The following is a 22,500-nucleotide window of genomic DNA, read 5'->3' as shown; positions in this document are numbered from 1 at the left end:
GCACCACAGGAAACTGGCAAAATGGAGCATCATCTGTGGGATCTCCTGCATCGGAATCAAAGCCCTGATATATTCAGTCAAGGTGATTTTCTTTCCAAACCACTGAAACTAAAGAGCCACAGTCCAAAACTCAGAGATATCAGCTCTGAACTGCAGCAAAGTGACATTTTTAATAAGAATGGATCAGTTCATGTGGTCAGACAGGAAAGTACAAAGGTCTAATAACTAAAATAACTAATTAATGCAACGTTTGTCTTTACCTGAACAGGCAGAGGAAGCAATGGATCCAGAGATGGCAGCAGATTTCTCACAAAGGGCAAAGAAATATGGCATTATCTCCATTGTGTCGTTGTTTTGCTTTTTGGCCTTAATCCCCATCCTACTGGCACTGTTCTCATATCTCATCACTCTGAAAGACTGAGTCCACTTTGATAAATCTGTGCAGAGGAGAACCAACGCAGCAAGTTCTCTGACTCTGGATGTTTCAGGAAGCAGAGTGGATCGTAAGAAGCTGCTCATCACTGACTTTGACGTGAAGAAGCTGGTCGTTACATGAAAAACATCCCACACTGCTTTAGCCTTTCTGTGCTGTTACACTTCTCTTCTCAGTAGCTTTTTTTACATTTTTTAAAAGAAAATAGTATTAATTAGTATTCAAAAAAATCTTACACACTGAAATATTTATTTTTTATAAACATATGCACAATTCAAACTTCTAATGTAAATAGAAAAATGTATAGTCTGAGACAAGAAACTACATGCCATGATTATTCCACAGCAATGACCCAAGCCTCCACATTTTTGCACCTTAAATGTCGTTACACCTCCACACTTTGTTTTAGACATTTGCAGATTCTAAAAAAAAAGTGAATAGAGAAATGCAAATCTCTAGAACATAGACATACATGTGTCGGAGAAGGATTGGGTCGACACTGGGAATGATAAAGTGTGGCAGAGATCCTGGCAGTGCTTCCTCAGAACATTATGTGATTCTGCTCTCATCGTGCCAGCATTATCTTGGCATTATTGCGCTGTTACCATATTAGCTTTATTAACATCAAATGTACCAATATGTTGTACTTTTATACAAACACTACTGAAACAATTTTGTAATAAAAATGAAAAAAAACATTTGTGCTCTGAGTTGCAACAATTACAAACACATTTACATAACTACTATTTAAACAAAAATCTTACAGTTAAGGCAACTTCCATTAAATTTGGCGAGAAAAAACATATACAGACAGTTTATCAAAATATTACATTCACAATACAAATACAGACATGAGAAAACAGACCACAGGTAATAAAAAAAAGACAACCAGCAGTGGAATCTGGACGCTTCCACTCTCTAGATCATAAATGCTCTCAGGAGTGCTGCACTGTTTCCACGTTACATTTTAAAGATCAAAAACCTCCCTTCTCATAAAATTACTAACACAAACACCAGGCTGATTGAACATGGGTGAGTCCTCGGCTCAATATAATGATTTAGCAATCCCTGTTTGTGGACAGAAACAGAGTTGCAGCAAAGACAAATCTCTTGCTGGCATGTTTTAAAGTTATATTATCGGCATTGAATGAAAAAAACATTAGCTGCCTTTATTAATAACTTAAACAATGGCGATACAACATCACTAAACCTCTTAAATTACACCGGCTACCATCAGTGCAACAGATTTGCGATGGTCTACAGGACGTGCAGTCTGAGATTTGACAAAATGACAATAAGACACCATACTGTACTGTAAGTGTTTAAATTTATGGACGTCAACTGTTTATCTTTCCCAAATAGAAACTGGCCCACAGGGAAAATGGACAGCAGAAGTCTGAGTGCCTTAATGATAATAAAATGCACCATTATGTTTGCAACCGACTTCTGAAATGGGACATATTTGTTGAAGCTATGATGTACTTTTCTTCAACTTTGCAGCTCTACATCCTATGAATGAAAAGATCCATTCTTCAATAACATTGAATGTTCATGTAAAATATACATTAGAAAACAGCACTGCAGTAATTTTTTTGGAGGGGTATATCATTACCATTTCAGAGGCATCTGTCAGCTGTCTTTCTGATCACGTATCAACCACAAACTCAGCTGATCAAGTTTGGCACACAGCAGCGAGTCCACGTCCTGCGCGCTGAGGGGCGGTACGTCTTTAGTCACGCCCCCTCGCCTCGTCCTTGAAGACGAGGTACCAGCCTTTCCGACACCAACAAGTGGCTTCTTTGGTTTCCTGGCCTCCCCAACCTCCAGGAACTCCAGAAATCTTTTGACACGTCTCTGACTGAACCAGGACTCTGAACCATTCCGACGATTGAGAGGCACCTCGAATATGGTCTCCAGCCGGCTGAAAGACATGTAACATATTCCTGTCAGTCCAGTAATTTAAGAGACATCAGGTACAATTGATGAAGACTGAATGGTACTTTTCTGGTCCTTAAAGTCTAATCAGTATTTTAGGGACACCACAGGTTTTCCTCTGGTGCCACCACCTGGACAAACTTTTTTCTGCTCCATTGGCAAAAGCAGCAGTTAAAGCCTAGTCCCATTGATTCAGGTTTTTCAAGTAAACATTAATTTTCTACCGCTTTATCTTCCACATGAGAGTCGTGGCCTCTTTAAGTATTACTAATTTATAATTGAAATATCATGAACCTGAAATGATGATGAAGACATCCAGGAACTGTCCTGAGGTGGGACAGGACATTTTTTTTTGTTTTACCATTTTCCTGAACAAACTATTTACAGTACAGTATGGGACAAGATTAGGACAATGCATGCATCCTCATTTTTATCCACCATCATTTTAATTTTGGAACTTTTTGAGGACATTTCTTTGTAGCTTGCATTCATTTTTACATACAACGTAATACATTTGCATTTAAATGTGTTTAAAACACACCTATTAAATTAATCTTAATTTTGAAGGCAGTGACTAAGATTTAAGTCCAGAAATACAGGATGATGCCATAGATACTGTTCCAACATCAAAATAGAAATAAGTTATAAATTTACATTTATTTAAGACTTTTGCTTAGCATAAAAAAAAACTGTGTATCCCTGTATATCTCATGTAGATGCATAATTTAACGCGCATCTAAATGTAGCATGCGTCTAATGTTGCTCTTACCTTTCAGGAGGTTTGCTGAAATTCTTATTGGTGTAGATTTCTTCCAGACTAAACTCCTTCTTTTTCAGCCTGTAGTGGAACATAACAAAAAAAGTCAATCAGTCTGAATACTGATCCAAAAATATTCAATGGGCAACAGACACATGCTGACACTGTCACGGAGTCACTGTCAAAGGAATGTCAGAGAGTGAGCTGAAATAATTTGTCCTATTTTTAAAATGTTGATCAATGAAGAAGACCAATTACATTTTTTATAACAGGCTGAAAAGCAGAAGTGGCTGCATCTGCAAAGGCCTTATTACGCTTTTTTATCAACCAGACAGGTAAAAAAAGAAAAAAAGGCTGTTTAAACATTGCACCCCTGATGATTTACTGTGATAAATGACATGTCTTTATCTTGCTCACCTCAGAATTTGCCACAGCCTGTTTACACAGTTATACATGTACGTACATGAACGTCATCACCATAATTATAGGGCAGTGACATACTACCAATGTGTTAACAGCCCTTTGACAAGAAATACACATATATACTGTATATTTGTACACAAAAGGAGATTATACCTGATGGCTTTGGGCAGGCCCATGGGTGTCAGGTTATTCTGAGTTTTAGGTAAAGTTTTCCGAATTCTAATGGACGACACCTTCCCTCGCTCCTCTTGCTTTTGCACCACCTGTGATGAAAAACAAGAAAATTAGCAGGACTGAGTATAGAGACGTAAAGAAATATGAAAGTGCTGTCATTTTCTATAGAAGACGAGGGATAACTATTATTGAATTTAAAAGACAAAATGAATAGGCATGGCTAAAGTGTAAACAAATGGAATGGAATGGAAACATGAATCAAGCTGGGATTTTTTTTTAAACTCTCTTTGTTACTCTTTGTTGCTGCTGGTGATTTACTGGGCGTTGGGAAAAGGGAGTCTCTTTATTTTGTGTTGAACCCAGGTTTTCTCCCAGGCCTAGATGGAACAAATGGGGGCCTATCTGAGTGTTACAGTTCACTACACCTGGTCTTCAGTGACGCACTGACTTCAGCATTTGAAGTCCACTCAAACTCAACAAACCTTAGGAGACTAGCTAGGCAAGTTATCCATCTTGGTTGGGCATTTCTTTATAGTTTGTTTCCTTACTTTCTTTGTCTAACTTCGGGACGAAAAATACAACTTGTGACTTTTAAATGCACTCCATGTTTGTTTGGTGAGCATTTGTGCTGTGGTTGATTTGTTTTGCATTTAACTTTGTAGCGTGGTACCTTGTGTGTTAATACTGTTGAATATTTATTGTGGTAAATAGGTTGTTGTGACCCGTGTGTGAAGTCACTCCACAGATTACACAGCCACCATGGTGGATGTGACCTAGAGTTCTCAACAGGCCTGAAAATGACAACCCGACCCGATCCGCATGTCTTTAAGCCCGAACCCGACCCGGCCCGAAGATGTTGTGGCAGTGATGGTTCACTTTTGTTGTCTTTTTGTTAAGATGCAGTCGGAACAACTTTGTATTTTGACTACTTGTGTGTCACTACTGGTTTGTGGCTGTTGTGTTGTGTTCGACACTTGCATTACTGTTGTTGCAACTCACCTCATGGGAACTGCCATGTTGCCTCCTTGTGGGAGTGGCACCCAGTGATCTAAATCCAGTTATATTTTAGATATTCTGTGCAACTTAGATGGTTGTGTTAAATAAAAGAATATACGTCTTTGTGTATGAAACATTTCTTTTAGGTCAGAAATGTTCGGTCTTTTCTGGAGTGAGGGAGGGGTGCTAGGATCCCTGGTGTCCCTCGCTCTCTGCATGTGTGAGTGTGCATATGATGGGTTTAAAATAGTTTATTTTATGTACTGTTGTTGGTTTATTAGGAGTTGGGAAAAGAGAGTGTTTTTAATTTAGTTTTCCCCTAGGCCTGGATTTACCAGTGACCCTCATAGCTCTGTTATATACAAACACTAACTAGCAACAAGCCCATGAACCAGTAAAAATGTGCATGTTAAAGCATCTGGGAATCAACAGGAATTCAATACTCAATGTTACCACACATAAAGTAATGCATACCTTGATTTCAGAGTCAGATAGAGCCTTTTCCTCTTTCAATGCAATGTCTCCATACTCCGGGCTGGATGAGCTTGTGTCTTCAGCATCCTCCTCCTCCTCACTTTGCCTCATCTCAGTCTCACACTCCACAATTTTTCCACTGCAGATTAGACAAGACATTTTTTTGAGCACACCCTTTGATACTTATTGTCATTATTATAAAAAAGCAAGTTACCTTGAACTACAATTCGAGGGAGAATGAGAGTCACTACTTGGGAGGATTCCTGAATGGTGCCATGTGGAGGAGCTCACCGAGGATGTCAAAGATGAGGGGGAGATGGGAGAAAAAACATGATTGGAAGTGCTGGGGCTGGCAGCAGCTCCTCTGCCATCGACTCCATTCGAAAGAAAGGCCAGGGGGCTCGAAAGGAAACAGAACGCCAGAGCTGACAGGGAAGTGCTGGGAGAAAGTGCGACATGAGGGGACAAATGCTGCGTGAAGCCATCATGTGGGAGAGATCTTCTCAATGGATACACCTCCTTACGAAGACACAGAGGAGCAATCTCTCGTTCTACTTCCACACTGCAGACCGTGTGACGACGAGCCCGCCGAATGAACTTTTGGGCATGAGGGACAAAAGGAGTGTGAAGGGACTGGTGCTGCTGTGGCGTGGGAGTCCTGTTGTGATGTGGAGAATCCAAAGATGAAATCCAGGGTGTGTCCTGGGGATGGACGGATGGGATCTCTGGGCATGAGTAGCTGCGCAACAGACGATTGGAAAGGTTTTCTGAAGAGTGAGGAGCCAGATCTGCATCCTCCATAGTGATCGACTCTCTAATTTCTTCACCTTTGTGTGTCCTACCATGCAACACTCTACATCTTCTCCTTTGTTTATCCACTTTCCTGGGCTTAGCAGTAGTATTACTTTTTCTTGCACTGGACCTCAACCTGCTGTTATTACTGGCTTCAATGTCAGTAGGAACTGGCTCATCTGCCACAAAAATAAAGGGAGCAGTGCTGTTTACCATCTCAACCATTAAGTGTTTAACTTCATTATTTAACTGTACACAACACTCTAAATTAGATTGGGAGGGTAAAGGAGCAGGATGCTGATCACTTTCAAAAGGTGTCATATCAAAATACATAGGGTCCATTGAATTTTTGCCTTTTCCTTCTTCAGACTGGCATTCTTTGGTTATTAAATATAAGTTATTATCAGTACATTGTGTTGTCACTTTAGATTTAACAGCTCCTTTGAAACCCTTTTTGGATCTCTTGGACGAATGGTTGAGCTCCGTTTTCAAGTTCTCTTCTCTTTGAACAGGTGGGGATTTATCAAACGTAGTCGATGTTAATTCTATTGACTTTGCCAATGAGTTAGAAGAGAAAGTGCTGTCTATTTCTTTCATCAAACTCACTTGGACAGGCGATTTTCGTTTCAGTGGTTTCTTGTTTGTAGCCCTGCTCTTGCTTGTGCTCTGGAGCTGCTCTTCACCAGGATGAACAATAACTTCTGACAAAGGCTCCTGCTGGGTTTGTCCAGAAGAGGTGATTGCCACGGTGGTTTCCAGATCCATACTGTCAATGTTTACATCAGGTTTGCAAAAACCTGTCCTTGTGTTAAGTCTCTTGCCTGAACCAAAAGGCTTTGTCTTTGTGCCGCTGCCCTTTTGACTATTCTCTGATGCACCACGGCTTTTATCCACAGAGCAAAGCATCACTGCATCAGGGGAACATTCAGTCAGTGCATTTAACACGGCTTCATTTACTGTAGGAAGCATTTCTTGTCTTAACTTTCCTTTTCTATTAGTTTTTGTTGTAACGTGATGTCTTTTTTTCAGAGGTTTCAGTGTTTCTTCCCTGTCTACAATTGTATCCGTCAGCACAACATCTCTTCTCTGTGGTCTTAGACCTCTCAGCGTGCCACTATCTGAAGGCAGGTTTACTACATCTTCTTTACATCCATCTATCCTAAGTTTTTTCCTCCTCCCCGACTCTTGAGAATTCAAAGACCCTTTAATCCCCCTCTTTGATCTTCCAAGACTTGCAGCCGAATAAGACTCAGGAATTGTCTGATTTTCTAGCTGTTCCGTGTCCAAAGAGGACGTCAGTGTCCTTCTGTCAGGAGGACTGTCATTTGAATTGTTCCATAGGATTTGTCCAACTATACAGTCACTTTTAATTTTCTTGATTTTCTTTTCATCATCAGGCTGAAGATTGTCTGCGCCGAGGTGAGTGTGAAAGGCTGAAGCAGATAATGGCTGAGTTTTGGCTGTATGGTTTGGGTTGGATTTGTTTGAGTTCCTTTGAGAAAGCTGCTCGTCACTGATCTGTGGGTCAGACTCTTCTTTCTTCATGTGAGGCTTAGACATAACCTTTTTTGTTTCTGATCTATTTCCTGTAGCCTTTCTAGGCGGTGGTTTCAGCCTGACAGCCAGCCTGCCTTGCTTCGCCCCTGCACTGGACATCTTCACATCGGACTCCTGTGAGATACTCAAAATGACAGAGGGCTGTAATAGTAAAGAAGAGCCAACACATTGTGACACATTGTTAGAGAAAATGCAGGGTTTGGGACCGTCTTCAGAAGGCACAGATTCAGGAGAAATCTTTTCTGTCCGAGTTACTGTACATTCATCGATCTGTTCAGAGTTGTTTGTTGGTAAATCCAGGTCAAACTGTAATTTCTTTGAGAAACATCGGGTTCTGTTTTTTGCATCGTCACTAACCCTCTGCTGATTCACGTCAGGCTCTTGATTCTCAACTTCACTTTGTCCTACTGGCTGAAATATATTGCTCAGCTCAACATCAGATTGTCTATTGTCCTGCAGCTGACATTCAGCGGGTTCCTCTGAATACTCCATTGACAGTGGAGGACTGTTGGGTCTGAAGAGTTTAACAGGACTCCAGACAATCTCTGTGAAACTGCTTATCTTTGACTTTAAATTCCGAAATAATGGGCCTATCACCCATCCTTTTAAGGAAGATGCACTTTCATCACCGTGTTCCAGTGCCAAATCCCTGCCTGTATCCATGTCCGATTCAGCAGTAGTATTGTCAGCCACTTGCTCAACTATATTTCCTTCAGCAGAGACATCGGGCTCATTCCAGGTGCTTTTCTGGTCTTTTTTCCTATAAAAAGATTTTTAAGCATAAATTATTAAGTACGGTGTAACTGTTCAAATAAAAATATTACATAAATCAGTTCACACTGCAGCTATTGATACATGGGGTTTGATTATCAACTTTACTTTACCCAGTGAATTCTTATTTTAGGATGACATTTTTTACAACTACTATTAGAATTTGTATGTGTATGTGCATGTGTCAGGGTGTGAGTCTACCAGGGCAGTGCTGATGCATTGCATATCGAGCTAAATAGATTGAATATCCAGTTCAACTCAATTTGTGTTAGCATAAGAGCATGAAAGATCTATAATCCTACAACTCACCAGGACTCTGTACATTAAATAGCATAATACTTGAATGTCCTTTTATCACTTATCTACAGTTTTTAACTCCATATTACAGCATGGATTAACAAGAATAATACATTTTACAGTAACAGTATGATTTGTACATGTAAAAAAACAATGAGCAAATTCATCATGTGGAGAAAAGAATAGTTGTCACACTCACGTATTCTCGTTCTCGGTTGCAACCTTAAAATCCAATCCATCCTGCAAAATAAACAAACAATTACAATGAAAAAAAATGTAAATACTAAATTAAAAAAAAACACCCAATTTTCCAAATTTTCCAAACTTCTAACAAAATTAAACAAAGCCGCACACATTCACATTTACTACAAATGCAGTGACTCACTAGGAGAGGAGACAACAAAAAACAGTACGTTCTGGAAGATATATAGCCTGTGTGTTAGTGGGTCACATTAAGACACTTGCTAGCAAGCAGACCGTGAAAAAGGATTAAACTCCCTCAAATAACAACAACAATAATAATAATAATAATATTAATAATAATAATGATGATGATTATGAACACCCTATACACTATACTGGTCTCAAATGATGCCATACAGAGCCCAATAGTAAAGCTGCTGCACAAACAGATTAAACACTGATAGGTTTATGGAATCCATTACAGTCAACAGAGAGAACTTCTAAAGCAAGTTACGATAAAACAGACCTTGTTTTGTGCCCCACATACAACTTTAGGGTGCTTGGACTGCGACACTTGCACCTACAAAATCAGACAGATACAAAAGCAATTCATGATTCATTAGGGAAACAACACATTTCTCAAGATATTCTGCAGAAGACTTTTTTAATTTTACCATGCTTCTACTGTCTCTTTGTCTCCTGATGGGGAACAGATTCTGTCTGGATGGTTTCTGAACTGCTCTGATGTCCTTGTGGCACTGTTTTTTAGGTGTTTGAAGTCTGACCCCTTGAATACGACCACTTCTCCTGTGTCCTGATATTTCATCATTTGCACAGCTGTGAATGTATAAAAACAAACAAACATGAAAATGGCCACAGAGAAACAAACACGGGCATTGCGATTAAGGGATTCGCCAGATGGCCACAAATAGGTGTGGTAATTGCCAGAAACACCATCATATATCGTCATGATATTAAGTTACATTACCTTACATGTCATTTAGCAGACGCTTTTATCCAAAGCGACTTACAAGGGAATTGAGTACAACCTGCCAGGGGTGGAGTTGAACTTGCGAAGTCTTTTGCACACAGGGTACCTGTCTTAACCACTGAGCTACCCCACCCCACATTAAGTCACAATACGATATTGCAAAAAAAAAAAAAAAAAATTCATATATTGCAATATACTCGCACAATATTTCACTGTATCGATTTTTCCCTCACCCCTAGACACAAGGTCATATTTATATCAAAGAGCTTCTCTATTATTTGCACTGTATTGCTTAAACTGATTTAATCTGTGGAATATTTTCAGATATTTGCAAAATGTCCATCCTATGTACTTCCCACATCAGCAGAAAAATAAGAAAGAATAAGAGATAAAAAGCAAGAGGGGAAATACACCAACAGCCAAAGAAACCAAAAGGTGCAGGGACAACTATACCTGGGAGTGTTGGAGGAAAGGGGTAGGAGAGGTGGTGGAGGTTCACTGTGGGGAGGTGCACTACAGAAAGGGTTTGAGGGAATAGCATCTTCATCCATTGGACAAACTATCTGAGGGAGTAAGTCAGAGGAGTGAGTCAACATCTCCTTGCTCTCTCTCTCTCGCTCCTTGTACGATCCTCTCTGTAAATAACAACAGGAAAAACAAAGAAAACAAAAAGGCATGCAGGGTATCACTGTAAAAGCACTTAAAATGGGTTCAAAAGTAAAGGCTTTACTTACATTAATGATGTCAGTGTTGGAGGTTTATTCTAAAATGAAGGAAAGAAAGATTTTTATACTTTAAAAAATGCTTGAAGGTAGAATACAGAACAACTTATATCACTTCACCTTGTTTCTTATATTGTTTTTGTATGTTTTCACCATCTTTTTACTATGTTATACAACATTTTTTTGTTGTGTTGTGTTTGTATGTTGTGTTGTCCAAACAACATACTAAACGGCAAAGATTCAATTGTCGACTAATTGAGTAATCGTTTGGTCCATAAAATGCTGACCTGAAAATGATAACCAACATGATAACTTATTTGTTATATGGAGCAAAGAACCCAGATATATGTCAATATTCACATTTCAGAAGCTGATAAAGCTGAGAACTTGTTTTTAAATTATTTAAAAAAAACGCACAAACCGATTAATCAATTATCAAAATAATTGACGAGACAATTAATAATCGATTAATTGTTTCAGCCCTAAACGTAATTTACATAAGTTCATTAAAAATACTATGGTTATTGGCAGCATTTGAAGTCTTAACTTCTGTTAAGACTTCTGTTGCAGCCTCTTTGCCAGTCATTGTCGTTGGCACACTTTGGTCTGAACTCACTTGCTGCGAATAGTGCGTTTACGAAAAGTTAGTTACATTACAGCCTTATTTACTACTACTTTCTGCCACAAAAGCCAAATACGTGGTGTCAACAAATTCTAATATAATAACGATTAATGTTTTGCACGGAAAAAGCAGTGGTTTCATTAAAAATGGAGCGGGGTCTACTTGCTGGACTACAATGTCATATTCAAACTTCAATATAATAGCTCGTTGAAACGCTAGTCAATGAGTGCGATTAAATAAAATAAAATGTAATATATTTTTTTAATAAAATATTTGTTGATTTGGTTAACTAACAAGGCTTTCAGTTCAACGCCGCTGACCATGCATGGTTTGCCTGACGCCGATATTCAGTGTGGAACACAGTTTCAGTACCAGGTTGTAGCCGTAGCCCGTAGCTGTCATTTCTATTCCAGTTTAAGTGCCTTTTTTGGGAGTACCTGAACATTAGTTGCGCTCGTCGTTTGCTTGTGTGTAGGTATTAAAGCTGAAGCACACCAAATAGTCTTACCCGAAACGCCAAAATGGAGCGAGGGGGGAACCGTTCCAACATCAACGTAAACAAGACGTGTCGGACGGCAGCATTAGAGGCAGCGCGGGCGGCGCCCTAATGCAGCGACTAGTAGAAGAAGCCGTTTTTACAAACTCGACTAACCAGACACGCTCATTGGCCAATCAGAGCGCGAGTTCTCTTTCCGCCTTTGGACATGTGACCAATCAGAGAGGAGTTAGAGGCGTCGTGGGTCGAGAGCAGCCAGTAGGAACGCGGAGACGAATGGCTCGCAAAAATTATCGTCTTCTACGATGTCCCCGGTTGACCCAGAATACTGAAACGTCTACATTCTTATCCAAAAAAACCAATGAAATTACTGAACTCATTAATTAAATAAGCAACACAGTTACCTCACGACAAACTGCATGAAAATATAACAAATGAACAATACAAATGTATTGCTTAAAAAAGTACATATACATACACTCCTGATCAGTTGAAAAATTGCAAGAATTTAAGTAGTAGAGTTTAAGTAGTGCTTCAAAATGCAAAAAGAAGAAATGAGAGTGAGACAAAAAAAATTTGAGAACATAATTTCCAAGTTTGAGAAACACCAATCAACATTTTGACATTTTTATAGATCAAACGATTACTCAATTAATTGAGATCCATCTTCTACCTCTTGATCCTCCACAGGAGGGTCGTGGGGAGTGCTGTGCCAATCTCAGCTGACAGGGCGATAGGCAGGATACACCCTGGACTGTTATAAAAATTATCGTTAGTTGTGGCACTAATTGGAATCAATTTAATGACCATTGAAATGAAACAGAAAGGCAAAAAACATGATATACATGACTTATTTATTTAAAAACAAAGTATTGAAGCCCATGTTAAAACAATAGGTCTGACAGTGAAGAGTGAACATTCAAACGGTTGATATTATGAACGTGACAGTTTTGATCATTTGTTGCTGGACATGATTCACGTGTAGAGCTCAAAGTCTAGTCTCTTGGAGTTATAGAACTGAGATCCCTCCTGGTCCACCCTCCTGCAGTAAACACCGCTGCTGAAATAGCCCTCGTCCACCCAATTCTGGAAAACAGACAATAAGAAAATTTAAAACCCACCTGGTCAGATTCTGTTACTGCAAACAGCAATTAGTCTGAAGATGAAGAAATTATCAGTCAAATTTCAAGTTTGCTCATTAAAGCAGTGGTCATTTGTCAACATAAAAGCCCAATGCCAAATGTTTGCAAAACTTAGTTCCACGTTTAGGGCTTGAGGCCATTGACTCCAACAGAACATTTACTTGTTAATTGTGCTTGTAAAAAAATTAGAACACTTGTTTTCCACAAATGAAAGATAAACAATCCATTTTCCTTTCTTTGAATTCACTACAGACTAAAACATTTTTAAATGGTGTATGTAAATACCTGCATCTGCTCGCTGGTGAAGGGGCCATAGATTTCTGAACCATCCTTATTTTCCCATCTGTACTCCCACATGACCCCATCAGTCACTGAGGAGAGACAAAAGAGGATTTAACACATGAAACAACATCGCTTATATTTAATACAATATTTCTTAAGATACACTGTGAGACCTCTTTCGTCTCCTTCATCCTCATTATTCTTCCCATGTGTCTCGTCAAATTTATCTGCAAACATATCAAGTTCATCTTCTTCTCCGTCATCTTTGCCATCATCACCATCATCGCCAGCACCGTTGCTGGATTTCTGCTCCACAGCTCGTCTCTTGCTGGTCATGCTCTTCATCAAATAGGCCAGTTTTTCATAGGTTTGCTGATAGATTTCAAACATCCCAGATCCAACCAGTCTGTCGGCTAGTGCTGTGAGCCTATCAAGCTTTTCCGTGTCCCTTTTGGCCTTCTCTGTCGGCTCACTCCCTTCCCTCAGCTTTCCCTTCTTCCGCCCTCCAAGACCTCCCAGCCGCCGGAGTGCTGCAGCAACCGTTTCTCCAGGAAGCATCAGCTCAACCACAGCTTCTGTGAGTTGGTGCTGAGTGTAAGAAGCAAGTGGGTCCTCAGCAGGCTCTGCTTCTTCCTCCTCTTCCTCCATTTCCTCATCTGCCTGCTGCTCTTCTCTCTTTTTCTCTTCCTCAGCCTCATCCTCATCACCAGTTCTGCGTGTCCTTTTTGCAGCAAGACCTTTTTTTTTTTTCTTAATGGGCTGTTCTTTTACTTTCACCTGAAAGAAGAAAACTTATATTATTGCATACTGCTTGGAAACATCCACAACATGATGGGAAAAATGTACCCAAAATAACTTTACCCAGTCAATGTTGTCGAGCCAATTGTCTCTAATCTGTTGTTCCTTTTTGATGAAATAGTTTCCCTCTGAGTCAAAGTGTCCCTCTTCCATCTCCTCTTTCAGGTTGAAGGGTGTAATAGAAACTCCCTCATCATAGTCGATAGTTGCTCCTTCTTGCCCTGAAAAAAGGTTAAGAAGACTTTAAGTCACACAAATATCTATCTTGCATTAATTAAGGCACTTGATGGTAGTTGGTTCTTTAAGCCTTTCAAATTAGTGCAATCAATGCAGGGCAAACTCGAGATTACCACATAAATCTAATCAACGTTTTATAATCCAGTTGCAGTAACAGTTTGAATTAGAGAAAGCACTCAGAGAGCACAAGTACACTCAGTGTCCTCACAGTATCTATACTAGGGGTGGAAATGCCAGAGACACTGTCATATGTCATATACTTTACTCATACAACAACAGCTCTACTGAGAGTGAGCACTTGGCACCATCTAGTGGGCTAAAACATCAACTGTTTGTTTATTTTTAACATCAGTTAATGACTTATATGACAAAAAATTATACTTGCTTGTTTTTCACTGTATTGTCCCCTAGTCTATATGCTCCAAAGCTACATCATATAACTCTGCCGTCCACATAAACATGTTTTGGAGCCCCGAAAACAGAAAACTTTGAAAACAGTGGTTTAGTCTGAACGGAACCACTGGGACCACCAGCCCTGAATAACCAACATCCACAGAAAATGTCATCAAAATCCTTTTTTAAATACATTTTTGTATTTTTTTTTGTATTCTGACAATCATACAATCCTAGGCAAGAGTAATAATCAACAGGACATACCTTCCACATCATCGCTGTCCAGAATATCATATTTGCTACTGTTTGTGCCTTCACCTTCGTCCTCTTCATCACTATCAAGCGAGTGTTTACCCTTGAATCTGGAGCCCGGTCCACTGACAACCTCACAGCTCTAGAACAACAGCACAAGAACGAAGAAAACAAAACTTACATGTATAATATTTGTTTTTCATTTATTTCTATTCTATATTTTGACTCTTGTATAGCTGATTCAACCCAAAAACTAATAGTTCTCGTGCAACAGAGATGTATTTCAAAGTAAGTGCCTAATAACGGAATAGAATCCATGTATAAATGTGAGTTAAGTTGATTATGTGAGCACTGACTCAATCATTATAACATAATAACACCACAGTGTTCTATTTTTTTACCCGCACAACATGTACAGAGCAGTGTTACCTTTTTATTGGGGGGATCTTCTTCCAAGTCAAGTTCCTCGCTCCCGTCCTCAAACCTGACTTTCCTTTTCGACATTGTTCTAAAGAGAGGAAAGACAGCGGCTTTTTTATTCTGCTAACGCAACTCAACGTGAGCTGTGTGTTCATATATATCACGTACACACATTCGGGTAAAGTCGTGAATAAGAGCGGTAAACAACACCGTGCTTAGCTTTCGATGCTAAAAAATGTTAGCCAACAGAAGCGCATGCAGAGGAATTAAGGCATGCGTCACAGTCTGAAATCTACCGTTAGCATTCAGACAGCGTCCAGTTAAGAACTCGGCTCAGACGTTTACACACCACGACTGATAAATGTGAACATTTAAAAATATGGCAAAAACCTGCTGAAAACACGTCTGTCTTGCGGTCCCGTCTCTTCTTCGCTCCTTATTCTTTCTTTTTCGTCTTCGCTTTTGGTAGTTGTGTCAAACAATGACACGGCACTTCACTGCCCCCACCTGGTGAGACGTCAAAAATGGAATCTTGTAGAGTTCACATAAAATCATAAAATCACACAGACAGACAGATGAGATAATTATTTTCTATTGTTGTGGTTGTACTTTAGCCACTGAAGTCTGCCTTTCATGGTGTCCTGCTTTAATCCTACTTATCTTGTAATTAGCTGTTTACTTTACTGAAAGAAACTTTACAGAGAGGTGTTATTCTCATTTTAACGTTGTGTTACCGATAAAGTGAACACTGGCAGTGTGGGTTCCTTATAAAGATATCATTGTCTTTATTAATTAATATTAATTGATCAATTAATAGTCAACTATTTTGATAATCGATTAATTGGTGTGTAAAGAATTAAAACAAGCTTTTCTGATTTTTTTCAGCTTCTTAAATGTGAATATTTTCCAGTTTCTTTGCTCCATATAATGAAAAAAATCATTAAAACTCATTTTTCTTTTTGTTTGAGGACAAAAACAAGACATTTGAGCAACACTGATCAACATTTTCTAACATTACAAGGACTGAGGATACTGTAAATATCAAGCACATACTGTATATATGATGGTAACTGTCTATAACATTTTATAGTGTATCGTTAATATCTTTCTATAATGTACTTTCACACATGTGGGAATGCACGTTTGTGTGAATGCAGATGGTAATAATATGAAAGTCAACTATAAGTATAAAACATATAGCAATAAAAAAAAACATTACGACATTACATCCAAGAAGTAGACATGCATGAAGTTTTGTTGCTGAATCTACTAGGATTTGGTCAAAGCTCAAGATCTTGTATTTAGTTAAAATGTGACAATGACGGTTCCTTATTTGTTTTCTATCCAAGTTTGTCAAGGCATGATTGTTCAGGCTCTTGATTTAGATGGTGTAGACACACTGTATATACATGAGGGGCCCTACAGCCATGTGAGGCAAGGTCTTGTGAGTCTTAACTCTCTGGACTCTTTTAGATTTGCCATTCTTTGAGGTCCAGAAGGATAAAAGGATAAGAGGCTGCCAAGAATAGATACGATAAGTTAGAAACAAGGTTATTATAGTTGACAAAAAGTAACAAAATAAACAAAACTAAAATTGAATTTTCGTAAAGTGAAATAAAAATAAAAAAACCTGACAACTAACAGAAACTGAATTGTGTGTTTATGAACTAAAATGTGGTTAGTTTTCGTCTTAGTAGATTTATTTCATACATAAGCCTTTTGGGTTCATATGAAGTGTATTTATTGTTAGATGTAAGGAGTATAAGAGTTGTGTATTGTATGTATTTTTGTTGAAAACCTTAAAAAAAGGCTTTCACATTTTTACATACAGCACATAAACATGTATATTTGCTGTTTTTTAAATGGCTCTTTTATACATTTGCCATTTCCTCTCCACACATCGTCGTCAAACTCAAATAACACAAATGCAGAAGTGAGAGGGGAGACCTGAAGGAAATGCATCTCACCTGCAGCAGCTCCTGTCAGGGAGGATGGGTTCAGATAATCAGAGAGAGAGAGAGAGAGAGAGAGCGAGAGCATATAATATGTCAGGATTTTGTTACCAGGAAGTGGGTCGAGTTATTTATATTTCAACACTCGTCCTCTTGGTCCTGAGGCAGAAACAGTGTTAGTAACCTGAAACTATATAATCAAGCATCGTCTGGATCTGCTTCTGTTGTAATGACAAGAACTAGAGCAAAAAAGAAATATCTGTAAATGTTACTATACTGTTCAGTCTGTGAGGACGATTATAGTCGCCATGAAGGATTCAAGATAAAACACAGGTGAGTGTGAGACAGTCACTCTTCTTTTTTTGGTAATAGATATTTAATGTTCCTGTGCTTTTACACAACATGTATAGTGATTAACAAACTCTTTTGTTTCCACATTCTCAGTGATAACAACGCCAAAGGTCTGTTATTAAGTGGTAAAAACCTTTTTCATGATACATTTTTTTTTGTTTCAGATAAAGGTGAAACTAATTTTAACGACTTATATACAAACCAGTTTGCGGCAGTGGGTCCTGACCAAGGTAACTGGACCCATGTAAAAGATCGAAATATAAATCTGAAGGCTTGTGAAATTATTAATGGCAGAGAAAAAAGAAAAGATTTGTCAGATAGATAGATAGATAGACAGACAGACAGACAGAGAGACCGACCGACCGACCAACAGATAGATAGATAGATAGATTCTGTGGTCTAACATCACGTCAATGAATCTAATTTCATTTACTCTTTCCATGTTTACATTATCAATACTTACTTTATAATTCTCTTATGTTTCCCATGTAGGTAGAAAAGAAGTCCATTGTTTAATCTTCAGCTATGTTTTTGTATTTGTATTTTGAGTGCAAAGTAACTTATTATATCTGTCAGGTAAGCTTACTACAGAGAGAAGAAAAAAAAACAATGTTTCCTCATCATTAAAAATACAAGAAAAAGAAGCAAAGAAGTAAAACACTCATGTTAAAAGCAGTCTCATGTGTTTAGGTGGTGGGATGAAGCTCCACAAAAAGATTTTGACCCATTATCTGTCCTGCACTTCTCCAGTAGACAAAGAGGGATATCTCTACAAAAAGGTTTGTGGAATAAAAAACAAAGAATAGAGAGAAAATGAATGTAATATCCAAACTTTACTGCCTGTACTGTATGTGTGCCTGTATAGAGAGAACGAAATGGCACCTACCAGCGGAGGTGGTTCGTGCTGAAGGCAAACCTGCTTTTCTACCAGGAGAGGCCGGCTGACAGACACCTGCTGGGTGTCATCGTGCTGGAGGGTTGTGCAGTGAGGAGCTCACAGTGTGAGGATGAGTTTGCCTTTTCCCTGGTGTTCGAGGGGCCTGGACTCAAAACGTACACATTTGCAGCAGTGGATTGTCAGACTCGGGAGAGCTGGGTGAAAGCTCTGCTGTCAGCAAGTCACTGTTACCTGTCACTGCTGGTCAGAGACCTGGGGAGACAGTATGAAGGTGAGTTAGGAGACATGTGGCCTTTGACCTGTTCACTGATATTTACTAATAATATGGATGTTTATGGACTATTATTGTCTTAGAATATCCCTAATCTGTGCCTCTTTTGTTTATCATTTTAACATTTGCTGCCTATAATGTGTTCATTCACTCTTTCCAGCTAAGTATTTGTGAGATCTAATGCTGAGACTGCAGAATGTAACTGACTAGATTGTGTTCAGGACATCTATGTCTACTCACAAACTGTAAATCAGACATTTTTATTGTACAGTTTTGGTGAAATGTCAGGTTAAAAGTCCCATATTAGCACTTTTTAATCATAAGTAAAAATTGCAACTTTGAGATGCAATCAAAACATAACTCATCTGCAAAGAGACACTTAATTAATACTTAAACGAGGGTCCGTGTCAGTGTGTACTCAAGGTCAGTGGGGATTTCTCACCAGGCGCTCACCCTCACTTGTGTGTGCATACGTGTTCTCCTCATATAACTTCACACAAGTTTCCACGGTTATCGTCTTCCTCTTTCCTCGTTACTTTTAAAGAAAAAAAAAGTATGCTATCAACTGGACTGGAACATGTTGTGGCACCAGAAGGATGCGCAATTAGCACATACAGTCTCCATGGACTCAAACTGTGCTTTCATACACGTAGGGTCAATGTGGATGGATGACCAAATTTACATCTATGGATCCTTGCAGACTTCTGCACAAACACAAAAATGGGCCTCGGGTAACATGGGAGCCTTCACATGCCAGACAAGATGTCCATCCATCCATCCATCCATTCATCTTCTACCACTTTATCCACCACATGAGGGTCACAGGGGGCGCTGGTGCTAATCCCAGCTGATATAGGGCGAGAGGCGGTTGCCAGTCCATCACGGGGCCACATAAAGACGCATAAAGAACCATCCACTCTCACATCTACGGTCAATTTAGAGTGTCCAATTTGCCTAATCCCCAAATCTGCATGTTTTTGGACTGTGGGTGGAAACTGGAAAATCCAGAGAAAACCCAATGTACAAGGGAAGAACATGCAATCTCTTTGCAGAAAGGCCCCATTCTTCTCTATCTGTGCAATAAACATCCACTAAAAATGTCAAATACACGCTCGAGCTGGTTTGTGAGGTTGATTCTAAAGCTACAAATCACTGAATCATACACTTGTACAAACATACTTACGGGTAGTATATTCAATGTCTGCCAGTAAACTCTCCTAAATTGTAAATTTATAATGTCATGTTATTTTGTCTGCAGAGGCGAAACAGCTCCCACACTCTGGTGAATCCCATCTCAGCTCCTCGGTCAGTTTGCTCAAGCCGTCCCCAGCCTGCTCGTTCTCTGTGCATGGACCGACAGCAGTGGTCAGACAGGGCCGAAGCTTCAGTGCCAGCAGTGTTTTACAGGCTCCTTCCATGTCCAGTAGAGTGGCAGCTAAAAAGTCCCCCAAACTGTGGCACAGGAGAAATGCCCTGGTCACACCTCTCAACGGACCAGCACCTTACGGCGAGTGGCCTTTGGTGGGTTTGGATCTGTTTGAGGACTTCAGCAAACTTCATGACTATTATGGCCAGGAAGTGAGGAGAGCGAGGGAGGAGTGGCTGAGGAGTCGACGCACAGCAGAGGATGGAGATCTCATCGACCTGGGGTGAAGAGAAAGAAAAAAAAACACCTGGCAGTTAAGAAACTGTTTTAGAGGAACTAAGATTTTCCTGTGTAGCAAAGAGGAACTGGACCTGAAACATTTGAGGTTAAAACTAAAACTGTATAACTGTAGTTTCTCATGATCGACTTCCACACATGTCTTTGTTCATCTGAGAAGAAGTGATTTTCTCTCTTCTGGAAACTACAGAAAGAAACACAAAAAAAGAACAAACAAAAAGTATGTATGACATGTTAAACTTATCATGTGTTACTGTAAACACACATGTATTAGACCACCACACACATGAGGTTTATGCAACAGCTGCACTAAATTAACAGCATTGATAATTATCAAAATCATTTGAACAGAAACATTTGTTTTAGTGGTTGAATGTTATGCTCAATTCATTTCTGTCTTCTCAGAGAAGAAAAGGTGAATTCAGTTTTGTTATTTGCCAAATAAAATAAAAATAACAATTTTAAGTTATTTATTTTTATTTTATTTGTTTAAAGATTTCAGGTGGTCTAATACATTTGTTAAGTACTGTACATGTAACATCATCACATTTGATCAAAACATGAAAAGGGTTTTGTGAAGAAGCGCAATATAACATTTTCATTGCATTAAAGAATAAATAAATTGGTCTGCTGAGTCTGTTTTGCGCAGAGGAAGATAAACAGTAGATGGTGCTCTAGACTCACTGTGCTGAAAGTAGAGTGCACTTCAATCCTGACATACTGTAATTGATTTAAAGACAACTCTGTGATTTGTTCCCTAGGGCTTTGTTCTTTAATATAGTGATAGTTTTAATGAATTGAAATACATAAAAAAAGGCACACAAAAAAACCAAAAAATGATTCCTGATTCCTTTAAATCAGGGGCAAAAATATCATTTTAATCAGTTGATTAACATTTTCTTTATATCACCAATTTGACCACAAAAAGCAGCCTTAATGAGTAGATGACTAAAATAAATCATTCTTTTCATATCTTCACTGTCCAATGAGTCATTGTTTGTTTCCAAAGTATGAGTTTGAAAAAAAATCCCTCTGGAGCCATCATTTCTGTTGTCCTCCTGTATACAAATGATTGTTGATGGAAAGTTTCCATCGGTTTCCATTGGCACTGACACATATGCCAGTCTTCAATCAGACGCTGGTAATGAACTCTTTGTTGTTGGTCCACAGTCTTATGCTGAAGTCACTGACTGGTAAATAAAGGAGTTCTGAAACCATCTGCTGCTTGAAACCCCAGTGGGAAGAGTCTGACTTCTGGAGAAACAGACAGAGCAAACTGAAATATCGAGAGACTGTGATGTGCTTGTGACTACTTTCATCGTCCATCGTCATGTGGGAGCTGAAGTCAACAAGTCATCAACATATGCCCCAGGCCAGGAGGGTTCTCAGGGCACGTTCAATCCCACCAGATATTTACTAAAACTCACTGAAAAAAAACTCAACTTAAATTACTTTGTGACAACTGTGATGACACAGTCCTGAATGGACTCAAATAACCAAACAAAGCAAACCTGAGGTCAGTGTCACCGTCAGGTGATCAAACCCACCAGAGTGTCACGTTACAAACTGCGACATCCTCCTGCAAAGGTCACACTGTGGAGCTTGTCCACATTCCACGACCTACAGACAGACATTCTGCTTATGTAAAAAGTGATCGATGGCTTCAGACGAGTCTGGCAGCAGGTGTCGCGTTACAGCGGCGGCCCCTGCAATGTACACACACATCTGTATGGGGAACACTTCCTCTGGACAGCAGTGGGTCATGAAAAGAAGCGCAGCAGCTGTTGTCTGTGAGGAGCTGCAGAGGCCAAACCTTCAGGAATCACACGTGACTCATGACAAGAACATATAAATTACAGTAATCTGTCAAAAGTGCACATTCTTTTTCACACTCACAATTACCCGAAACAAAAGAGTGTAACGTAAGCACAAAGTGCTGAATCTGTTCAATAAAACAAATTGTAAAAAATTGTTAAATTGTTAAATAAGAGATGTATGTTTTTAATTTTCCTTTATGAAAGAATGTATACAAATAAATTCATTGCAAAAGAGAAAAATGACAGCACACACACTAAACACACAAACACCATTCAACGCACACCTTTCAACACACATGTAGTGCCAACATATGCCTTTTAATACAGTGTATTGTAGATTAATATGTGGGCTATTAGTTTCTGAACAGGGGAGATTTTGTAAACTATAGTCAAGAGTAAAC

The 22,500-nt window shown here is 39.1% G+C and overlaps 4 protein-coding genes across 14 annotated transcripts in view; 2 read left to right on the top strand and 2 right to left on the bottom strand.

Annotated features, from left to right (window-relative positions):
* gjc1 (gap junction protein gamma 1) overlaps positions 1-22,500 on the top strand; it is a 797,916-nt gene that overhangs the window by 33,480 nt on the left and 741,936 nt on the right. The gene's annotated exons all lie outside the window — the stretch shown is intronic.
* Positions 664-11,753, bottom strand: prr14 (proline rich 14). 4 transcript variants are annotated; one of them, XM_044050436.1, is made up of 11 exons: positions 11,636-11,753; positions 10,237-10,546; positions 9,467-9,629; positions 9,319-9,372; positions 8,809-8,849; positions 5,407-8,301; positions 5,193-5,331; positions 3,702-3,811; positions 3,138-3,206; positions 2,046-2,354; positions 664-1,942 (listed from the first exon to the last, which is right to left on the bottom strand). In XM_044050436.1, exons 2-10 carry the CDS (start codon positions 10,458-10,460, stop codon positions 2,063-2,065), a joined length of 3,987 nt encoding a protein of 1,328 aa, XP_043906371.1. In that variant the 5' UTR covers positions 10,461-10,546; positions 11,636-11,753; the 3' UTR covers positions 664-1,942; positions 2,046-2,062. The 4 variants fall into 4 exon arrangements, with proteins under 4 accessions (XP_043906371.1, XP_043906372.1, XP_043906373.1 ...); XM_044050437.1 differs by having other exon boundaries at positions 664-2,354; positions 10,237-10,418; positions 10,518-10,546; XM_044050438.1 differs by having other exon boundaries at positions 664-2,354; positions 10,237-10,346; positions 10,518-10,546.
* On the bottom strand, positions 12,461-15,622 carry cd2bp2 (CD2 (cytoplasmic tail) binding protein 2). 2 transcript variants are annotated; one of them, XM_044050474.1, is made up of 7 exons: positions 15,538-15,622; positions 15,157-15,235; positions 14,740-14,869; positions 13,909-14,066; positions 13,221-13,824; positions 13,051-13,136; positions 12,461-12,709 (listed from the first exon to the last, which is right to left on the bottom strand). In XM_044050474.1, exons 2-7 carry the CDS (start codon positions 15,229-15,231, stop codon positions 12,599-12,601), a joined length of 1,164 nt encoding a protein of 387 aa, XP_043906409.1. In that variant the 5' UTR covers positions 15,232-15,235; positions 15,538-15,622; the 3' UTR covers positions 12,461-12,598. The 2 variants fall into 2 exon arrangements, with proteins under 2 accessions (XP_043906409.1, XP_043906410.1); XM_044050475.1 differs by lacking the exon at positions 15,538-15,622 and adding an exon at positions 15,444-15,516.
* Positions 17,182-20,644, top strand: pheta2 (PH domain containing endocytic trafficking adaptor 2). 6 transcript variants are annotated; one of them, XM_044050489.1, is made up of 5 exons: positions 17,182-17,432; positions 17,544-17,680; positions 18,141-18,229; positions 18,316-18,619; positions 19,878-20,644. In XM_044050489.1, exons 1-5 carry the CDS (start codon positions 17,365-17,367, stop codon positions 20,270-20,272), a joined length of 993 nt encoding a protein of 330 aa, XP_043906424.1. In that variant the 5' UTR covers positions 17,182-17,364; the 3' UTR covers positions 20,273-20,644. The 6 variants fall into 6 exon arrangements, with proteins under 6 accessions (XP_043906424.1, XP_043906426.1, XP_043906427.1 ...); XM_044050491.1 differs by having other exon boundaries at positions 17,187-17,432; positions 17,544-17,575; XM_044050492.1 differs by having other exon boundaries at positions 17,188-17,432; positions 17,544-17,560.

The sequence above is a fragment of the Solea senegalensis genome, linkage group LG19 (assembly GCF_019176455.1).
Source record: "Solea senegalensis isolate Sse05_10M linkage group LG19, IFAPA_SoseM_1, whole genome shotgun sequence".
NCBI lineage: Eukaryota > Metazoa > Chordata > Actinopteri > Pleuronectiformes > Soleidae > Solea > Solea senegalensis.
The sequence above is the reverse complement of the archived record's forward strand: the minus strand, read 5'-3'. Positions and strand labels throughout refer to the sequence as shown.